The 19,945-nt window shown below is 38.4% G+C and overlaps 1 protein-coding gene across 2 annotated transcripts in view; it reads right to left on the reverse strand.

Annotated features, from left to right (window-relative positions):
• JAG2 (jagged canonical Notch ligand 2) overlaps positions 1-19,945 on the reverse strand; it is a 95,594-nt gene that overhangs the window by 41,879 nt on the left and 33,770 nt on the right. For both annotated transcript variants that reach the window (XM_037901086.2, XM_043548777.1), the window contains exons 3-5: positions 11,752-11,806; positions 4,975-5,229; positions 3,595-3,655 (exon numbers count right to left, since the gene is read on the reverse strand). In XM_037901086.2, coding sequence (XP_037757014.2) covers positions 3,595-3,655; positions 4,975-5,229; positions 11,752-11,806 — 371 coding nt within the window. The remainder of the gene's footprint in view (positions 1-3,594; positions 3,656-4,974; positions 5,230-11,751; positions 11,807-19,945) is intronic.

The following is a 19,945-nucleotide window of genomic DNA, read 5'->3' on the forward strand; positions in this document are numbered from 1 at the left end:
GATCTGAGAGATGAACATTTGATTTAATGGGACAGGTAGCTTCTTCAGACAGTTAAGAAACCTGGCATCACTACATTTGCTGACGTGGCCAAAACCACCAAACAGAAGTCGGGCAAGAGAGGGACAATCACAGCAGCTATCAGTCCAAAAATGGTCTTCCCTTCCACAGAACGCTGTCCTTAGCAAGGACCTGTCATCCCTATTTGGTATTGGTGGGGGAAAAAACAAAACAAAGAGCCCACTGCTTCAGAGATCTTGCCAAACTGGGAGAGGGCGATGGATAAGCTGCAATTTCTGCAGCAAGGAAGTTGGTAGATTACTAGAGCTGGAAAGGAGATCCACAGAAAGCTGGATTGTTTGCGCCTCAATCTAGCCATCAACAAGGACAAGTCACTGGCTAAACATTCACCATGTGAAGACAGTTTTGAAGAGTATATCAAAAGAGCATCTTGGAAAAGACTGGGATATCTTCACATATAGATAAACCATTGCAACATAGATGGAAAAGTGTGGGTGATGAACTACTTCATGTATTCTTCAAGGGCCCAACAGCATCCGAGTTTCTACAAGATCTTATTTGTGCCTGTACCAGTAGGGATCACTGCACAATCAACTGTGTCTGTAGTCAGAACAATATTCCCTGCACAGAAATGTGTACGTGCCAAGGCAATGAAGACTTGGTAATCCATACATGCTCGGCAGAGATCATAACGATGAACAAAATCACAATAATGATGGTGACTAGAAATGTCACCAGCATTATTACATTTCCAGGATACCTGTTCAAGTTAATTAGATTTTGTTTTACTCTTTAGTTTGTTGTGATGCTTTGAGGTCACAAAGAAATCCAATTTTGTGTCTTGAAATAATAGACCGTCATTAAGCTAACAAACAAATTAAAGTGACCACTGAAATACCTGCATGTCTTGATGGTGTCATTGTTTACCTCCATTTCTATAGAAATGGCACCACTTGATAGCTCCACATCATACCGCATCTTATAGTAGACATAAGCAGCTTTCAAATGAGATGCATGTGGGTAGAAGGTACATTAAGACAACCAAATTGGTAGTGTTTGCCACTTTCTGTTGAGACCTTAGGTGTATTTTCACATCTGTCAAGAATCTGGGAGGTGGAATACAATCCATCTGGAGTATTTTTACACCTAGACTTTCCTCTGCTATCTTCTCTTCCAGCAAAAGAGAGGCTGCTGTTTAAACTTCCTGAATATATTCGAGTGAATCCAACTAGACAGAACAGAATAATGGGAAAAGCCTCTAGTCAGAGCCCTTAAAAGAAACTGGGACTCTACTTTTCTGAAATTTAACTCAACTGGGATACCTTAGAAGGGCCATATGGATATCAAATAAAGAAACAGCTCTTCATGTCCTTTAAAACTAAAGAAGGGAATCCTGTTACAATATCTCCTTGGTTTCTAAAGTTACCCCTTTAAAAAGCCCCCTTCAAATGCATCTGGTCTCTTGGGAGCCTCAACCTAATCTTTAGGGTCCTACGTGTTCTCCCTTTTGAACCTTTCAAAGGTATTTTCTTGCACTCTCTTCTGCTAGAACGCATTCCTATTTACCCTCATCTTGCTGAAACAAATAAAGGCTCTTACACTACCTCTCCTACATGGTTATCTATCTAGCTTCCCCCCCGCCCTTGTAAAAAAGGTCCTACCTTGCTTTGCCTAAGGCTATGTCCACGCTAGCACTTTTTTCGGTAAAGCTTTTGTCGGTGAGGGTGTGAAAAAAATACACCCCTGACTGACATAAGTTTCACTGACAAAAGCGCCAGTGTGAACAATGCTCTGCCAACCCAGCTACTGCTGCTTGTTGGGGGAGGTAGTTATGCCAACTGGAGAGCTCTCTCCCATCGGCATAGAGCGGTTACATGTGAGACCTAGCCTAAGTTTGTGTTGTCTTTTCATCTCAGTCGGTATTTCCTTAGATGCCTTCTCACATCCCACTACGCTGGGCCAGAGAGATCGTGTGGTACTACCTGGACATCAATAAGGCTTCGAAGATGCCCCGCCTGCCTGAACCATAATTCAGGAAAGTAGATGCTCAGTTTTTTTCCCCCTCAAGCGTTTTCCCATTGGGGAACATTCCCAATCTAGGCTGATGGTCATTTGCCCAAGTCAGAGTCACGGTCTGAACTGGTGGCAGTGAAATCAAATGCCTTTTATAACATTGTAGGCAATGTTGTTGTAGCTGTGTTGATCCCAGGATATTAGGGATACAAGGTATGTGAGGTAATATCTTTTATTGGACCAACTTCTGACGGCGACAGACAGACACTTTCGAATTTATACAGAGCTCTTCTTCAGGTCTGGGAAAAGAACTCCAAGCATCACAGCTAAATAAAAATTGGAAGAGATTCTTTAGCATAGATAGTTAAAATATATTTCAAGGGACCCTTCAAGGTAAGCAGCCCGTTTACACCTCTCCAGTCATAGCGGAGAAAAGGAAAAGAAAATTTTTTTGAAAAGGAGGGGTGAGTTTAGTAGGCTATGTAACTACCCCCCCACACCCCAAGCTTTTTTCTTGTATTCCACAAAACAGGAACTAACCTCAATCAGCCAAGACTTTCATGTTGAGAGCTGCAAGATATTTTCTTAGCAAATAAAGAATGAGTCTAACAGAGAACTCAGTGTTTTGATAAGTTGGCAAGTAGTACACAATTACAGGAGAATAGACTGATGCTTATGCTTTGGCCACAAATATTTTTGAATATTTGTGCAAGCGGCAAGTTTTGAAGAGTTGGGACAAGTATATTTACAAAGCCAGCTGCAATAAGGTAGCACTGGTTCTCTCTTGACCGACCCTGTTAGCAGATGTTAGAACTCCTGCATCGAAGTGATGACCAATTCATGTTCACTGTGGCAGACACTACATGTTCACCTCCCCTTTATTTTCAGAGTGGAGTTAAGTGGTTCAACCCAGAGGGAACCAGAGTCTGGGACATATCTAGTATCAGCAAGGAAACCCGAAGAACAGGCCTGGATTGAGGTAGAATTCATACGCAGTGTTTTATTTAGTGTTATCTCAGTTGAAAAATATCACCTCAAGAAAAGGGTTGAGTATGGCACTGATCCAGAATTTACTTTCTGTGCTGGAGTTGGGAAAGGATCATCTACCCATATAACCCATTCTTTAAAAATAAATAAAAACCAATTGAAATGAAAGACTGTCTGTTTTTTCGAAAGCCCTTGATGAGACCTATGGGAGACCTAGAAATATTCAAAGTTAGTGTAGGTTAACAAATTTTCTGCTATCGCAGGTGATCTTTAAATAGAATAAAGCGCTGGTTCTTGTTGGAAGTGCCTCATCTAATCCCAATTTTGTTTTTTGCAAATCCCTTCAGTCACAAACACAGAAGCAGACAACCTCTGAAAGTAACAAGTTCTGTGAAACTCAAAGTCTGAAATAAATGTAACTTAATATTGCATGGACTGAATAGAATCCATACCTATACCCATCCAATTTTTATTTTGTGTACATGGCCTGATTGCTAAAAATCACTGCTAAAAGCAAAGTACTTGAAAGCCAGCCTTTTTCCTTCACACTAAAATAGCCAAGTACATATACTTACTTGCATTCCCCAGGTACACTGCAACCCCCATGGAGTAAATTACATCCTTGTTTACATACAGCTGTGAACAGAAAAAAGGTTTAGACTTCAGTTAGTATGGGCAGTAAGACTTCAGTTAATACAGAAACTCTGGCTCCTAGTCAGGTAATTAGAACAATTTCATAATGGAGTATTTGCTTATTTGTAGTAAATAGATTATTTGTTACTCATTCCTAAAACAGTTTTCCTTTCAATTAATTCTTACACAGATAAACAATCACAACTATTTAAAAAACAAAACAAAAAAACCCCATCTAGCTCTTCAAGCTAGCTATTTCATTAAATCAGCTCACTTTTTATCAAACCAACTGAGGTAGCCTCTTGTCTAGCATGGATTACATTTTTAATGCTATACTAATTAATTTGATTTGTTACATGGGTTCAGACACTTAAGTTACTCAACCTTTTAAAATAAGATAAATATAGAACTGAAGACCAGTATATCTTCAAAAATTATACGATATTGGCTAAAATAGCTCTAAACTGGTGTTCGCTCATCACTTGAAGTTTGTCATAAGTGAAAAACAAAACAATTTTAGTGCTAATTACCAACTGAAAGATAGGAGGAAAATTGCTGTGGGACTAAATTGAACATTCCAGGTATATTTAAGGACTGCACTTGAACATTAACAGACATCAAAAAGCTTTCAGCTCTGTATACATTAAACTTTAAAACAGCTTTATCCTCATTTTCAAGAGTTACAAGGACATTTTTCCAGGACTGGAAAACTTACACAGTTTTACTGAATTTGGTACTGTAAAATGTTATTAAAACCTATCTTCATTTTAGAAACCTGTTAAAAAGCTATAATGCATCATTTTTTCTTAAAAAGGTAGCTCCTTGAACAAAGTTAACCAGTACCTTCAGTTTAAGTTTAAAGGGCATTTAATTCACTGGTTTGAAGACCTCCTGGTTTGATAGGCAGTCAGAAAAGTCCTCTCTACAGCAACTGGATCCCTTTATCATATTCTGCCAAGAGTATCACTTCACTCTTACTAGAGCAAGTCAGGCTTTTTTTGTTTTTGCTTTTAAAAAAAGCAAAAGAAGCATCCAGCAACAAAATAGTGTTTGCATTCATAGTGATAGTGAATAGGCATTGGGCCAAGAAAAGAGAGAGAATGATCAAGTTAAATTATGGTTCAACTCTAAATGATTTTTTTGGAATTGACAGCAAACCGAAAAATCCATTATTTGTCCAGCTTTAGCAACAAAGTAAATCTATTTGTATTGTGCTATTGCACATGACAGTATAGTTGGTGCAGCATGCCAAAAAAGGATTTCACCTCAATATGACCTTTAGTTTCAATAATAATTATGTAAAATAGTAAACAAAATATTACCTTGTTTACATTCTTCTCCCATCCAACCTTCCATGCAGGCTTTGTTTCCATATTGGTCACACGTGTAGTGACCAACAAAGTCATTACGAGGTCCGCAAAATTTATTGCACCGCGTGCTATAGTAATTCTCATCACATTTCACTCTTATTTGCACTTCAAAATGAGCTACATGCCCCTTAAATGGTAGGGTCTTCCACCGATCCTCAGGGTTGATCATACCAGCGTAAGACATTCTCTCTATTAACAGCTCTTCATCTTTTATAAAGAGAAAACAAAAACCCTAATATATTGCAAGCCTGGTACAGAAAAAAGTAATTTTGCATTTGTGTGTATTAATTGGTTAATCAATACAAAAAACAAACAAACAAAAAACCTAAAACTTAAGCTGCTAAAGGGCTACTAACCCCAAATTTATTTTTCTCTGCCTTGCAAAGTTAGTTATAGGACTTTAAGAAATGGAACATAATCAATAGGAAATGCATCCAAATACACCATACCCACACGATGTCAATCAACAAGTTTATCTTTATATGAGGCTCTGTTCTTTTTTATTCTTAAATTGCAAAATCTGCATAAATCCAGTAAATAAATTGTTGGAATAGGGGATCTCTGATGTGAGTAATTTAAAAAAACAAAACAAGCCCACCACAGTATGTTCAGCTAGGTTGCTCTAAATAGACACATACACAAATGTATCCCTCAATAAATCCTATTTCATGTATGTAAAAAGCTCATCAACCTCACGGAACCTCCCTCCAAAATTTGAAATCCATGACTTTAAAAATGCCAAAGTGAGATGGCATGCGTTATTTGGAAGTAAAACATCTAGAATTAGAGAGAGTAAACTCATGGTAATATATGGAATAGTCATGATAACTATCACTTGTTCATTTTTTTTCCAGTACAATTAAATGAATAGCATTTCACCATTGTTTAACTTTCATATTATTCTCTAGGAAACGCCAGTCTAAAACGAAATAAATCATGGCAGGTGGTAATCACAGTGAATTAAAGTAGTCTCGCCCGACAAGAGGGTCATAGAACATAAATTTAAGGAACTACTACCATTAAACTTATTTCATAGAAGACTTAATGATTGCCAGCATTAAAAAGTTTTCATGAGCAATACAAAAAAATTAAGGATTTGTTCACCAGAAGAGAGCTTTAGCTAGCATTTAGTGTTTAGAAACAATAATAAGCATTACTTCCCCTACTCCAGATATTACGTACATGAAATCCTAAAATGAAAGGTTAATCACATGGTATGACTTGTCTAGATTAACTTCAGTACGTAATCTAAAATGGCACATACTTTTTACTCCTGTGAAGAGGTTATAACAACCCCTGAAGTAGTCATGTATGTACCGACTTCATGCATTATAACAAAATGTGCTAAATAAAGACACTTTAGCATTTGTTTTCTTTGAACACCAAGTGTTTCAAATAAATAAAAATAAAGCATAAAAGGAAAGCTTAGATGAGTAGACAGTTTCCACCTGGAAAGATCAAGCCCCATATCTCCGGGTCTATGATTCACATCTAGTCCAGCCCAGGCTTGTAGTGAATGACACTGTTACCACTGCATGGTTTCAGCACCCTATGCAAAGTAAGTTTGTGTTGTCTATCCAATTACTAATAGACAATCATATAATTAGTGTAACAGTCTTGCTGTCAGTTTTAGAAGATGAACATGAGACCTGTGACCCTGCTTGCCCCTATCATGGCTAGGCACACTATGACAGTATGGGGCCTCTTGTATGTCAGTTGCCATAGTTATACCTCTTCGGTAAAGGACTTCAGTGGGACTAGAGGTCAAGTGAACATTTTTCAAATAAAAGTAATTTAAACATGAAAAGAAAAAAAAAAGACTATAGAAGTATAGCTTCTAGAAGAAGTCGTCCTGCCCCCTCCCAAAAACAATTTACTAGCATTTCCTCTTAAGTTCTGTCATTAGCGTATGCTTTCTATATCTTCCCTTCAAAAATTAAAGAACTCAGATATAAGAATTATGTAAGTTTAGTTGATTTTATATCTATCTATCTCCACCAATTTTTTTTTTTAAACTGCAGGAACAGAACCAAGGATGTAGATGGATGTAGAATCCACTCTAATCTGACTAAAGGCTCAAAAGGAAGGTCTTGATGAGATGAAGGAGTTGCCTTTTAAAGTTTATTTTATGTCCTTGTCTAACGATTCTCCAGGCAGCCTACGAAACTTCACTTCTGTGAATTGGGCAAAAGGGACTTTTCCTAGTTCTTAGCTAGGGTTACTTGGCAGGGTATTTAAGAAACCTATCTTGCGGCAAGTCTTATCGATTAAAGGACGTGTGTGCTACAGAGACAGACAAGAGACACCTTACTCAGTAGCAATTTGACTTTTTTCCACAATCAGAAATAAAGTTTTCCCACATGCCTATTTCTTTGGAAATAAAGGTGGCAGAGAGGCTTGCATAACAGCTGATGCTCTTAGAGTTTCTTCTGAGTTAACAGACCTCGCAGTCCACCTGGTCTTTGGGAAAGGAATCCCTGCAAAAAAATGGCTTAGACAGAGATGCCATAGCTGTATCTGCAATTGGTAGCTGTGCCATAGATTCTACCTACTCAAGAAACAAAACAAACAGAAGAATGATTTCCCGGTTTACCACCAGAACTGCCTTTGACACGGGTCGGGTTTTACATTAACAAAAAGGTAGTTACTGGCTGGTGCATAGGCACCACCTACCAGTCATCTGCAAGCAAACAGATACCCAGAAACCTCCTGTTAATTTCAATACTGTTCTGCCATATCAGAAAGTAGGTTCTGAAGAAGTTAGCCTCTGCTGAACCACCCACTTCCACAAGCTCTAGCTGAGATCTTGCAGCCCTTCAAAGGACTATTTGGAAGACAACAACCAGCGTTTTGCCTCTGTGGCCTTCTTATATTTTATGTCTGATCTTATTCTAAGTGGGATAAAGCATATAAGAGAGGAAAGTGCATGTGAGTCTATCTCCTCTTCGCAGAGACTTGCAGTAAAGGAGATGTGCCAGGAACCACAAGTAGCAGGCTGGCAGCTAGTTACATTGCAAGCTAGTTTACCAAGCAGACACTAGCCTGCTTTCCTAAGGGTCTACGCTGGGTTATGCTGGGCCAAGACAATCTTTCTTCCCACTCCTAGTAGAAAAGAAAAGGATTCTATCTAAAGGCTTGTCTGTTTGAGGCCACTCATGAAATTTAATCCAAATTAACTAATGGTGTGAATTAGAAATAGATTAGTTAAACTGCATTAAATTCCTGTGTGGGACTTGTATGATAACTGGTTTACTGAATTAAGGCCACTTTAATTCTGAATGAGAGGGTGCACACAATTAATGCAGTTTAATCCCTCTGTAGACAAGACTAAATCAAATGACAGCTGGAGAGTGGACAGCAGGGCCTGTTATGTCTGAGAGGAAAGAAGCTAGACCTTTGCATCAGCTTTACATCCATGCAATTTGTCCCTTCCTTCCACCCCAAAAACAAAAAAACCCAACACTTCCATTTTCTCCCAATCACAAGTAAAGTAATGCTGCTTAAAGCATCTCTTTGAAGCATAAATCTTTTTAACAAGATACTGGGCTAGGAAAATTTGAGAGGAAGCAGAAGAGAAAGCACTGAAAGGGAAGGGGATGGATGAGAAAAAGACAGGAAGTACAAGTAGAAGATCTGGCAGTTTTGGCCTGCTCATAAAATTGGGTCTCTAAGCCTTAGCATTCTTTATCGGATCTTTAAAATCTCCAATGTTAAAGAGTCTTTCCTAGAACCCTAAAATAGCAAGCTTAAATCTCAACATGTCAGAAAAAAAGTTATTACATTAAGGGAATGATAAATAGCTTAACTTCACAAATCAGGTATTTTGTTTAATTGGTGCCTGGTCAGGTTATGGGTTTGATAAAGGCTTCCCAAATTCAGATTTAAGGTTTTGTTTTTGGGTTTCGGATGCCAGTCCAACTAACTACATTAGCATGCACCCAAGAATGAAGGAAACTTACTCCACTCAACTGCACTTGTATGCCTACACATTAGCACTTTCTTTAAAGCTGCAAACTGTAATCTCACAATTCTGTGGTCTTCTACAGGTTATGCAAATCCATCCCTGACAGAGTCCATAAGCATTTTTTGGTCTATTGCTTAGTCCACAAGTGTTTTTCTAGACTCAGTGAAGTTTATTATAATAAGTCTTACCGTATATGCTTTTTACAAGATTGTAACACATTAGCCATTCCCTCAGGCCCAAAATACCAGCACTGATTACCCTTCCACTAAGCTTCCTTTAAAATTCAAAGCCATTTTAAGCTCTGAATGTGCAAGACATTGAAACCTTATAATATGCTTCTCTGACTGCCAAATATTTGTAAGAAGTTACAAAAGTGTCACGGAAGCACTGAAGTTTCATCAGCTCATGTTTATAAATGTCTTTTGACATGTCAAATGTATACTAGATGGGACCACCACATCTCCCCCTCTGAAAGCAGAGGCCTACATGCATGCTCAACAGATAGTTCTTTACTTCTCCACCTCTAAGGGGATTTTCCAGATAGCACTATGTAATTTGAGTATGCTAGTGTGAAGCTTTACTTCATGGCTGCTACTTCAGTTCCTTCTGGAAATTTAAATGCATCTTTTGAAGTTTTAAGGAGTAGATGCTGGATTTATATGCCACTTGAATTTCCCCCTTCACACAGAGCTATGGTCCAGAGACAGAGGTGAGCTAAACCCATTAAGGCTGCACCCCCTACTCCAGTTGTCATCCCTGGAACCTGGAGGGGACAGGGAGCTTTGACAGACCATAGGGTTAGCACAGACTAGTAGCAGAACCTGGCCTAGTGCTAGCAGCACAAAATATAAAGTTTTTAAATCAGCTTGATTTTATTTTTCAATTCTATAAGCAACATAGTTCTGCCAGAATTTAACCAAGATATTTCTTACAGATGTGTTCTCAAAGCACCTTACAAATATGAACTTATTACACATGCTAAGGAAGTTGAACATCGAATTATGCTCCTAAATGTGTTGGTGTGGACTGCTGTTAGTGCCACTACCAGCTAGATTCTTAGCGGTTTCAAGTTCAAACAGAGCTAATCCAAGAGAACAGAGTAGATTACTTCAGTTTAGCACAAAACAATTTAGCATCCAATCACTCAAAATATATCCAATTTTGAGGACATTCTGGAATGATACCAGTGCAAGACAAAATTCAGTGTTTGATAGCTGAAACAGACAATTGTTTCTCTTTGGTCAGGTGCACACTGGCAAGCCAGCTACCCGATGATAGGTCTCCCAAATATAAAGCTATCAAGCCACTGTTTTGATTTGTAACTAGATTCTTTAGTGCAGCTGAAGTGCTTTTTTGTTTTGTTGTATAATATAGCATAGAGTTCTTAAAATCTGTTACTAGAGCAAAAAGAGTGTTAACTCTAAAATCTCAACTTCATCATATTACCCAAGCTTAATTAGAACCTATGCTTGAGGTCTCATTTAGGAAGGCATCCATCTATAATACAGTGTCAAGTCTTGACGGTTACACATTTTTCACTTGAATAATCATGTTTGTCCTGTTAAATGGGCTGATAAAGTGACGGTGGGAAGCTAGAGCTAGTCTGAAAAAGTTTGAGACTTCCAACCTCTTTTACCTTCCTCTAAATGTAAATCAGCTTTAACAGTAGCCATCATAGAAGTCATGAAGCTCTAACTAGTCTAAACATTCAAAACCCAGCACCACTAATCAAGACAAAAAAGTAATGGGGTATCACATTTATATGTTCTCCTAAGCAGTGTGTTCAAATTAGATTCTTTTAGGCTATTGGGAAAAGAAATGGTGACCAGTTTACGCAGTACATTTTAAATTTTACAGTACTGGTACAGCAGGATTTATTTTTCAAGAAACAGCAAGCGGACATCCCTGCCCAGGTTGTCTGCACCAGCCAGAATTAGTAAATACATTGCCACTTGAGTACTTTTTTTGGTTTAAAAAAAAAACAAAAAAACACTAATGAAATTATAGGGCAAAAAAAAAAAAAAAAAAAAAAAACTTAAAGGAATTGCATTACAAAAAAAAAATTACACCACAAAAGTATGGTGAACAGTAGTTACAGAGGTCAATCCTATTTAAGTATGTTTTCTTTTGATGGATGAGGAAGAGAGAAACAGGGGTTAGTTTAATGCCCATGAAAACTGGGAACTAACCACACTTGTTAAGTATGAGCTGCAGAGACCAAAGAAAAGAGAGAGAAAGAGAGAGAAAGAGAGAGAAAGAGAGAGAAAGAGAGCGCGCGCACGCGCGCATAATTCCCCTAACAACAAGAGCATTCAAGACTTGCTTTTCTTTGAAACACAATTGAAAACTACAGGTCATCAGGAACCAATGACCAGAATATATTCACTTGCCATCATCCAGTCCCTCAAATAGCCTGACAAAAAATATGAGTCACATTTTCCTTCCATCGGACTTCTAACGAGTTTTCCACTTATCACAGAGAACTGCTATTCCATAAGCGCATACTATGGAGTCTTCCCCTGATTATTATGCTTTCAGAGGTTTCATTTACCTCTAACAATGAGCCACATTTGAAATTTTTAGGGACTATTAACCTATATTTTTCCCTGTTAAACTTCCAATTTTCAGTGCAATATCCCAGGACACATGCATTCAGAAAAGGCTTCCCAAATCCAAGATTCCAGTTTCAAACATACACAATTTTGCTGTACACTGTGTAAATACACTTTTGGATGAGCGAAATATGGAAGTTCATAAATACTCACCATTTTTTGTTTCGTTATCCCAGTCCCAAGCTTCTATTATTAATGTGAATGATCTCTGAAAAGAAACAAACACCAGTTAGATACGGGTTCAACAAAACCAACCAACCCACTCACCCACATTTACAAAGCCAGCCATGAACAGTGATTTGGAAACAGCATTTGTTACTGCCAAGATAGATCCGAGGTTCAAAGCAAAGCAATCTCAAAAAAAAAAAAAAAACTCACTTTTTTTTTTTTGCAGTAATATGAAATTCTTCAAAGGTAGTACTTAAAATCTTGCGTTAGCAGCATTAGTTTGTGAAGCAGAGCTGGTTTAAGCAATATAAACAGCACTAACAAAACAAAACACATATGGAGACCCTCTGTTGTTAACTAAGTTTTAGTTCCAGTTAGGCAGAACACCACAACTGTATAAGTTACTGTCCTATTTTAACCAACCTTCACTTCACATGTATTGAAGATACTAGCTATAAGAAATAGCTAATAAGTGTTTAGGCTAAAAACTAAATTAAAAAAAGAGGAAAGCCACCATGTGAAGATGTCCAAAAAAATCCAATAATGTAAACTGATTCCTACTGAAAATTTAGACTGATCTTCTCATAAAAGGGGATATATGAAGAATGCACCTGGAAAAGGCTGAGCTCTTCAGCAGAATTAAACAGAGCAAAATATGGGGGTGGTGGTGGCAGAGGAGAAATGTACTTTGATGGACATGTTCCCTTTCAAGGAAAAAGAGTGAAAGCAATACTTCCCAGGTTTTGTGATCTAGAATGAAGTAGCTATAGTTTGGAGGCAACGGGGAAGAAGAAAGCTTTAAAAAGTTAAAAGCTTTCAACAGTCTTGAATATTGTTTTCACCACAGTATCCAATTAGTCCGATCATAATGGTCTAGCACATTTAAGTGCTGCACTTATTCAGAGGGGAAGCTACAGTCCTATTTGTAGGTCTAAATATTTACTAGCTCTTAGTTTCAACTGAGAATAGCTGTTTATCTTACAGGTCTTGTTTACAAACTGAAGTGCTCATATACATTTAACTAAAACAAAACCAGTGTGCAACAGTACCCCAGAACTCTTATGGGAAACATACAATATTTATACTAATTTATGCTTAAATTTGACGCATAAAAAAAGTCTCAAGTTCTCATTTACCACACTTAAGTTGTACAAAATTTAGTATGTGCAACATTCCTTAAGTACAGCAAGTTACAGAGTTGAAGTGACCTGGACAAGTTCAGTTTTCAAATAGAAGGCCCCTTGTTAGGAAAAGGAATCTGGGTCAATTTACATAGGTTATTTTTGGAAGGAGGCAGCAAGGAAGGCTATCTAGGGATACCCTACCTTAACATTAGCAGATGTATACCAGTGTTTTACCATAGGTGTCTAGCACTTAGCCCCTCTCAAAAGAGCTTGTTAAGACTCCAGAGTTTACATGCTTTAAAAGCATAACTTGTGCAGCACCCCTAGAAGATAAATAGAGTATTTTTTAAAAATACCAATTGTTTTGGTTCGTGTAGGTATACTACAAAAAGTCAGCAGGACCTATTTAGACATGTATCTTCTAGACCTCGTTTTTTAAGATACAGAAATGCTGAGAGTTGTGAATATTGGAGACAATTGTTACAATGTCTGAATAAATGTGCCTCATGCACTTTCAGCTAAAAATGCAGTTTGTTATGGTTTGAAGGTTCTCTCTAGAATTCTGCAGACTCCTGCACTTTGCAGCTCTTCAACTGATAATTTTAGTATAAAATTACTTTTCATTTACCAAACTACCAGGAAAGATTTAGCCCAATTTCTGACTGGAGGAGGTAACAAGGGGACAGCAAAAGTGTTGGGCAGGGAAGTGGATCTTCTCTTTAGTGACAGGTTTCAGAGTAGCAGCTGTGTTAGTCTGTATCCGCAAAAAGAAAAGGAGTACTTGTAGCACCTTAGAGACTAACAAATTTATTAGAACATGCAAAATAGATACCATTAACTTGGGTTTGAATAGAGACTGGGAGTGGCTGGGTCATTACACATACTGAAACTATTTCCCCATGTTAAGTATCCTCACACCTTCTTGTGAACTGTCTAAATGGGCCATCTTGATTATCACTACAAAAGTTTTTTTCTCCTGCTGATAATAGCTCATCCTAATTGATTAGGCTCTTACAGTTTGTATGGCAACTTCCACCTTCTCTGTATGTTCCATTCTAAGCATCCGATGAAGTGGGCTGTAGCCCATGAAAGCTTATGCTCTAATAAATTTGTTAATTTCTAAGGTGCCACAAGTACTCCTGTCCTTTTCCAAAGCAATCTCTCAGTAAAGAGAAAAAAGGACAGCTGGCAAGAGCACAGCTAGGAAAAAAACAGTTCTTTACTTGTAAAAAGCCTGACAGCAGAGCAACCTTCACATTTCCAAAAGAGGCCCCCCCTTTTTATTATTAATTATTATTATTAAAGTGGAGGTAAAAGGGATTATTTCAACTGTTCCTCAGAGTTTTAAGAGCTGCCTAAATACACATTTCTTACACAGCTACTATTCATTTAGGGTATAAAGAAACTACATACAACAGAGATATACAAATATTCCATAAAGTTGTATTCTAGTGGTTAAGGGATTCTCAGCATACACTCTGGCAGCCCTCTGACTGAACATTGTTCTAGTAAGGATATTGTAATCTTGGATGTATTACACAGTTTCTCTACTGCTCTCTTGCTTTTGAATGCGAGCTCAAATACCGGCCCTAGACCAAACTGCGCCACAGGTGAGGAGCATCTTCAGAGCCCCCCCTCCGTCAAACTTTTGAATACCTTATTTTTTATTACATTTGTGGCCCATTTCACGACTTAAATGCATAATCTGCACGTATGATTTATCCCTTTCACGCAAGATGATAAATTTGCACACTAGGATCTGTAAATCTGTATTTATTCATGCCATATATAAGCAAATAAAAATGGTTTCCTCTAAGATTATAGAAAAAAAATTAATTTTAAGAATAACTGAAATGTACTAACATTAAGAAATTTAACTGGGCACCAAAATTGGGTGGATCAGTATTAAATAGCGTTACACTAGGTGACAGCCTTAGAACGTTAACCCTAATCCTTTAGTTCAAAACGTCGCTTTTCTCATCTTTGCCCTTGCGAACTGAGGCATAGCCTCACAGAGATCCAAAGACTGGCCAATGGCATTTTAAAGGAATAAAATAGCAGGCTGTCAATCTCTCAGCCATCAAAGATATGTTTTAATGAGCCAGAGCTTTGAAAAGCTGCGTTCACCACTAGTGACTGTCAAACATTACTTCTTTTGCCATGCTTAACACGTAACAGTATTGCTTTTATACTGTTGCATAGACAGGAGTTTGACAGATCTCTCTGATGCCCAATTGAAGAGTGTAAGAACATATTTAAGTTTTAAAAACACAAGTACACTTTCACAATTACACAATAAAACAAGGTTCACAATATTACAGCTGGGCTCTCACTTTGTTTTTATAGCTTACTGACTAATTGGCACCACCCCGCCCCCTATACATTCACAAGGGCTGGCTGACAACATTCTAGGACAGAGGGGGGAAAAACTATGGCCCGCAGGCCACATCTGGCCCACCGGACCGTCCTGCCTGGCCCTTGAGCTCCCGGCCGCTCCTGGGGCATGGTTGGCTCTGGCATGGTAAGGGGCAGGGAGTCCCGGGGGGAGGGGGGCAGTCAGGGACAGGGAGCGGTTGGATGCGGTGGAGGTTTGGGGAAGGGGGGTGAGAAGTGGTTAGGGGACGGGGAACGGAGGGGTCAAGGAGCAGGGGGGGTTGGATGGGTCAGGGGGTTTGAGGGGGAAGGGGGTCCTGAGAGGGGGCAAAGACTGGGGGGGGGGGAAGGGAGGGTTGGAGGTTCTGAGGGTCCTGGGAGCGGGCAGTCAGGGATTCAAGGAGCGGGGGGGGGGGGGGGGGGGGGGGGGGGGGGGGGGGGGGGGGGGGGGGGGGTTTGAATGGGTCGGGGGTTCTGAGGGGGGCAGAAAGTGGGAGGGGTTGGACAGGGGGCAGGGGCCAGGCTGTTTGGGGAGGCACAGCCTTCCCTACCTGGCCCTCCATACTGTTGTACAACCCCGATGTGGCTCTCGGGCCAAAAAAAAAAAGAAGAAGGTTTGCCCACCCTGGTTCTAGGATGTTCAACAAAAGCATAGTTCTCAGTCTGGAAGGTTCCACAAGACTCTACATAGGTCCAGAACATTCTAGGAGGCTAGTGAAAAATGAATCCATGTACGGAATACCTGAAGCAAACATTCTATTTTCCCTTTTGTCACTAACAAAAACACCCCAAGCCCAGCACCCTCAGTGGTCACCTCAATTGCCTGCCCCTACATCCAGCCCTGCTTGGCAACATCTATTCCTTCCCCCAAACCCCAACTCAGAATTTTGCTTAGGTTCCTGCTTTTATTAATTTATGTTACGTTTTTATGTAAGGGATCAGAGTTCTTTCTAGTCTGTAGTTTTACCTCTTAAAGGTCTTCCTACCAATTGTGTGCCATTGCATCCTGTTTTAATTGCATTAAAACAATGGGCTACATGCTTTAGGGCCTGATTTTTAGACCATCAAGACTAAGGGTTTCAGGTTGTCTCACTTTTTGCACGTGCAGTAACACAGAGGTGCCTTCTGCATATACAATGATCTCTGTTTACACCAATACCAAAAGGGTTCTGTAAAGTCCATACCCATCTTGAATGCTGCTCAAAAATACTCTGCTGTCCAAAAAAGTTCTTTAAACTGCAATCTACTCGGATGGCTATAGTTTAGTCTAGATTCTAGGAAAGTTTGAGGTAAAGTTCAGTTTAGTTATTCTACAACTTCTCTGAATCTTTAATTCAAACATGTGTTCAGCATGACCCACCCCAGGAATCACTGTCCTTACATTAAGTTCACTAATTACTAACCTGCATACACTAACATCCCCAGTTCCACATCTCAAACTAACAATATGCGATTTTTCTACATTTCTTAAAATGAGAGTATGCAATAGCTTTGTCGAGTCCATTGGAACCCCCAGGTCTCATGATTATTAGTAGTCCAACTCATGCAAGGCAGATACTTAATGGTAACAATTCTGCCACAAATTAGGTTTGTATTTCAGATGCAATATAGTATCTATTAGCTGTTAGAGTGCAGACACTTCCCTGTCTCTTCAGATGGTTAAAATTCCTCTGAAATAAACAGAGGAAGGGGATTCAAAGGGAGTCCAATCCTCTATGCAATTCACCAATAAATGTAAACAGTAGGTCCCCTAATCCAATCTCTATGCTTGTGTTGCAGCTTTAAAAAAAATAAAATAAAAAAAAATTAAGCATGAGTGGTCCCATTGATTTCACTGAAACTACTCACTTGCTTCGAACACCCACATAACTGTCTGCAAGATGGGACCAAGGCTTATAGTGTGATACTGGTGGTCAAAACTGGAATACTTCTGGAAGAGCAGTGACCACACTTGTTAATTAGGGCTGTATAATCCATTTCTACCCTCCGTTTCAGTTCAATTATGTTTTTCAGTTTGAAACTCTTTCCAAAAAGGGAACGTTTTTCATAAAGGCATAAAAGCAGTTCAGCTTTTAAGGAGGATCATACACATTTTTAGCGCTCCGCCACCTTTTTTTAATTAAATAAAGGCAAGAGACATATCCAACTTTAAAAAAAAAAAAAGTATTTTTCAGCAGTGGCTGAGGGTTCAAAACTAAAATTTAGCATGGTATTAACCTTCACTGAAAACAAGAGTCCCTAAGCAAATCTTCGTTTTGATTTACCACATTATGACACTTGGAAAGAGGGTGTTTCTGTCGGAAGTGAGTGTCATTGGACAGTCTGTCCAGTTTATTTTGCCAAGCATATCAAGTGTTCAGCTGAAGAGAACTTTACTGAGAATGTGTCTATGGCTAATTTAGTTGCATACTGTAGTGTAACAGAGGTGCATATATGTGCTGAGAGAAGGACTTCATAGGAGTCCAAAAGTGTGAACAGGGTTATGAGGTAATTTATGTACTTTAAATTGTGTGTAATAGGGAATCCCACAGCTGAAGGTGCAGTGCCTCCTGTCTATACTTACTTTAGTAATAGTATACTACTGTGTAATACAAAACATGGATTTTTCAACAACCTTGTATCAACTTGCAGGTTCTTGTACTGTATATATGACACTGTATTTACAATATTTGGAGCAACAGAAATTTCCTGGCATACACAGGTCACCAAAGTCAGCTTAGGCAATCTGCCTCATTCCCTGAATTGCACCAAGGAAAGGCTGCATGTTGGCTAAAGAGAAAATTTACAACACAGAGGTGCCCAAAATCCTAACATAAGATATGCCACACCAATATGGAAGAGGAAATTAAAAGTATACAAGAATGAAATTGCAAGATGTTACGCATATAAGGTGCAGAAAAATTGTATGGTTTGATCTGACAGTCACAAATTGCATGATCACACATGTGCAGCTTAAATTTTGGACTCAAATTTAACATTCTTATATATTTGTTTTAATTAATAATTTAGACACTACTAAAAGGCGCAAGACAGTCTTGTAAAACTGAGGAACTACATTAAAAGTACTTTCTCCCTGCCCCAACACCCCAAAATGTTTAAAAGCTACATCTCAAAATGTAAGACATAAATAGGGCCAGAAAAGTGATGAAGAAAGGACTCATACCATTAAATTCTGAAACTTGCTGGTATCCCACACTCTCACCTGGTCTTTCATATTTTGTATTAGGCAGAAGTAGATATTTGGATTATGAATGTAGTTTTTTTAACTACCACTGTACCTATGTGAGTATATGAAATTAAAGGCATTGCCAAGAAGTTTCATATTAAAAATGCTATCAACCCTACACTTGTCCATCAGTAGTTTTCTTTCAATAGTTCTTTCATTATACTAAAGGGATGTTCTCAGTTAGGGAAGTTCTCTATTATGAAATTTCCTGATTTCTACTTGGCTGTGGAAAAAAGAGCATGAGTGCTTTTGCGTACTCATTATTTTATTCAGCAGTTCAGTTATGAGTATGGTATCAGAGCCTCTACCGAACTGAGGTATGCTCCAATTCAGAGTTTACTCTTCTACCTCTCTAGAAAAATATACCAATACGCATGGCCATCTCAGCTTCTAACGCTATCCTCAACTCCAAATATTCAATATGTTTAAACAAAGGAATTAATTTTTGTGGTGGGAAGAGGTCTCATCTTGGATACAGTTAACACTAAAACAAGAGACAACTCCATAACTTAGTCCTCCATTTAGTGCACGTACAACTATTACAGTTTCAACATCTGCAAAACAAAACAACCCCACTTTCTTCAAGCTGATAATGGGTCTGTTCTATGAAATAAAAAAGACTGTATTAGCCTTTTTGCAGCCCCAGTTAAGGTAATAGCAGATATCCATCTGACATACATAGCGCTACTAGACCCTCCAATTACCTCTTTGAAGGATATAAGATGCATCTTGAGGCACCTAAGATTATAGCCCAACTATCAAAAGTTATTCAGTAGTCATGTGACTGCATTAATGACATTTTATATATCAATATTGTATATACTGACCTTATCATAAGATCAATAATTTAACATTCATTGCCTGCTCACAATAGAGACAGATATGTACCAATATTGGATAGTTTTATTAAAAAGTCTTACAGAGTACAATTTTGATTATAATAGTACTGAAAGATCACATTTTATAAATGTAAGATTGGTCAAATGTAGCAAAGCTCATGCTCGTCTGTTAGAAATAATAGTTACCTAGAAGGCCTTATCTTCTGCCAAATGCAAGAAAAGATTATTCTCCAATACAAGGTGTTTTATATCAAACAATGTTCTGTATTCCTAAAGGCAACAATCTGGGGAAGATTTATGGAAGCCAGTAAGAACACTGAATTTTTTTTTTTTAAATATAACTCAAAGCACCAGCCAGAAGCTTAGCTCCAAAAAGTCAGAACTAAATCAAGAGATTTAGTGTTAGTTTTAAGTATATTTAAATTAGAATACAGGCTACTAGTCTAGACAAGATTTCCCTATTAATGCAACCTGTCATTGTTCTTGCATAGAGACTTAGTCACCTATGGTTTTCTAAAATATTTTACTAAATAAGCGACTATAAAAACCTCTCGAAAGCAATATGTCCAGTGAAACTACTTTGAAAAAAGTCAAAACTACTGCACATGAAGTATGCA

The sequence above is a fragment of the Chelonia mydas genome, chromosome 6 (assembly GCF_015237465.2).
Source record: "Chelonia mydas isolate rCheMyd1 chromosome 6, rCheMyd1.pri.v2, whole genome shotgun sequence".
NCBI classification, from domain to species: Eukaryota; Metazoa; Chordata; order Testudines; family Cheloniidae; genus Chelonia; species Chelonia mydas.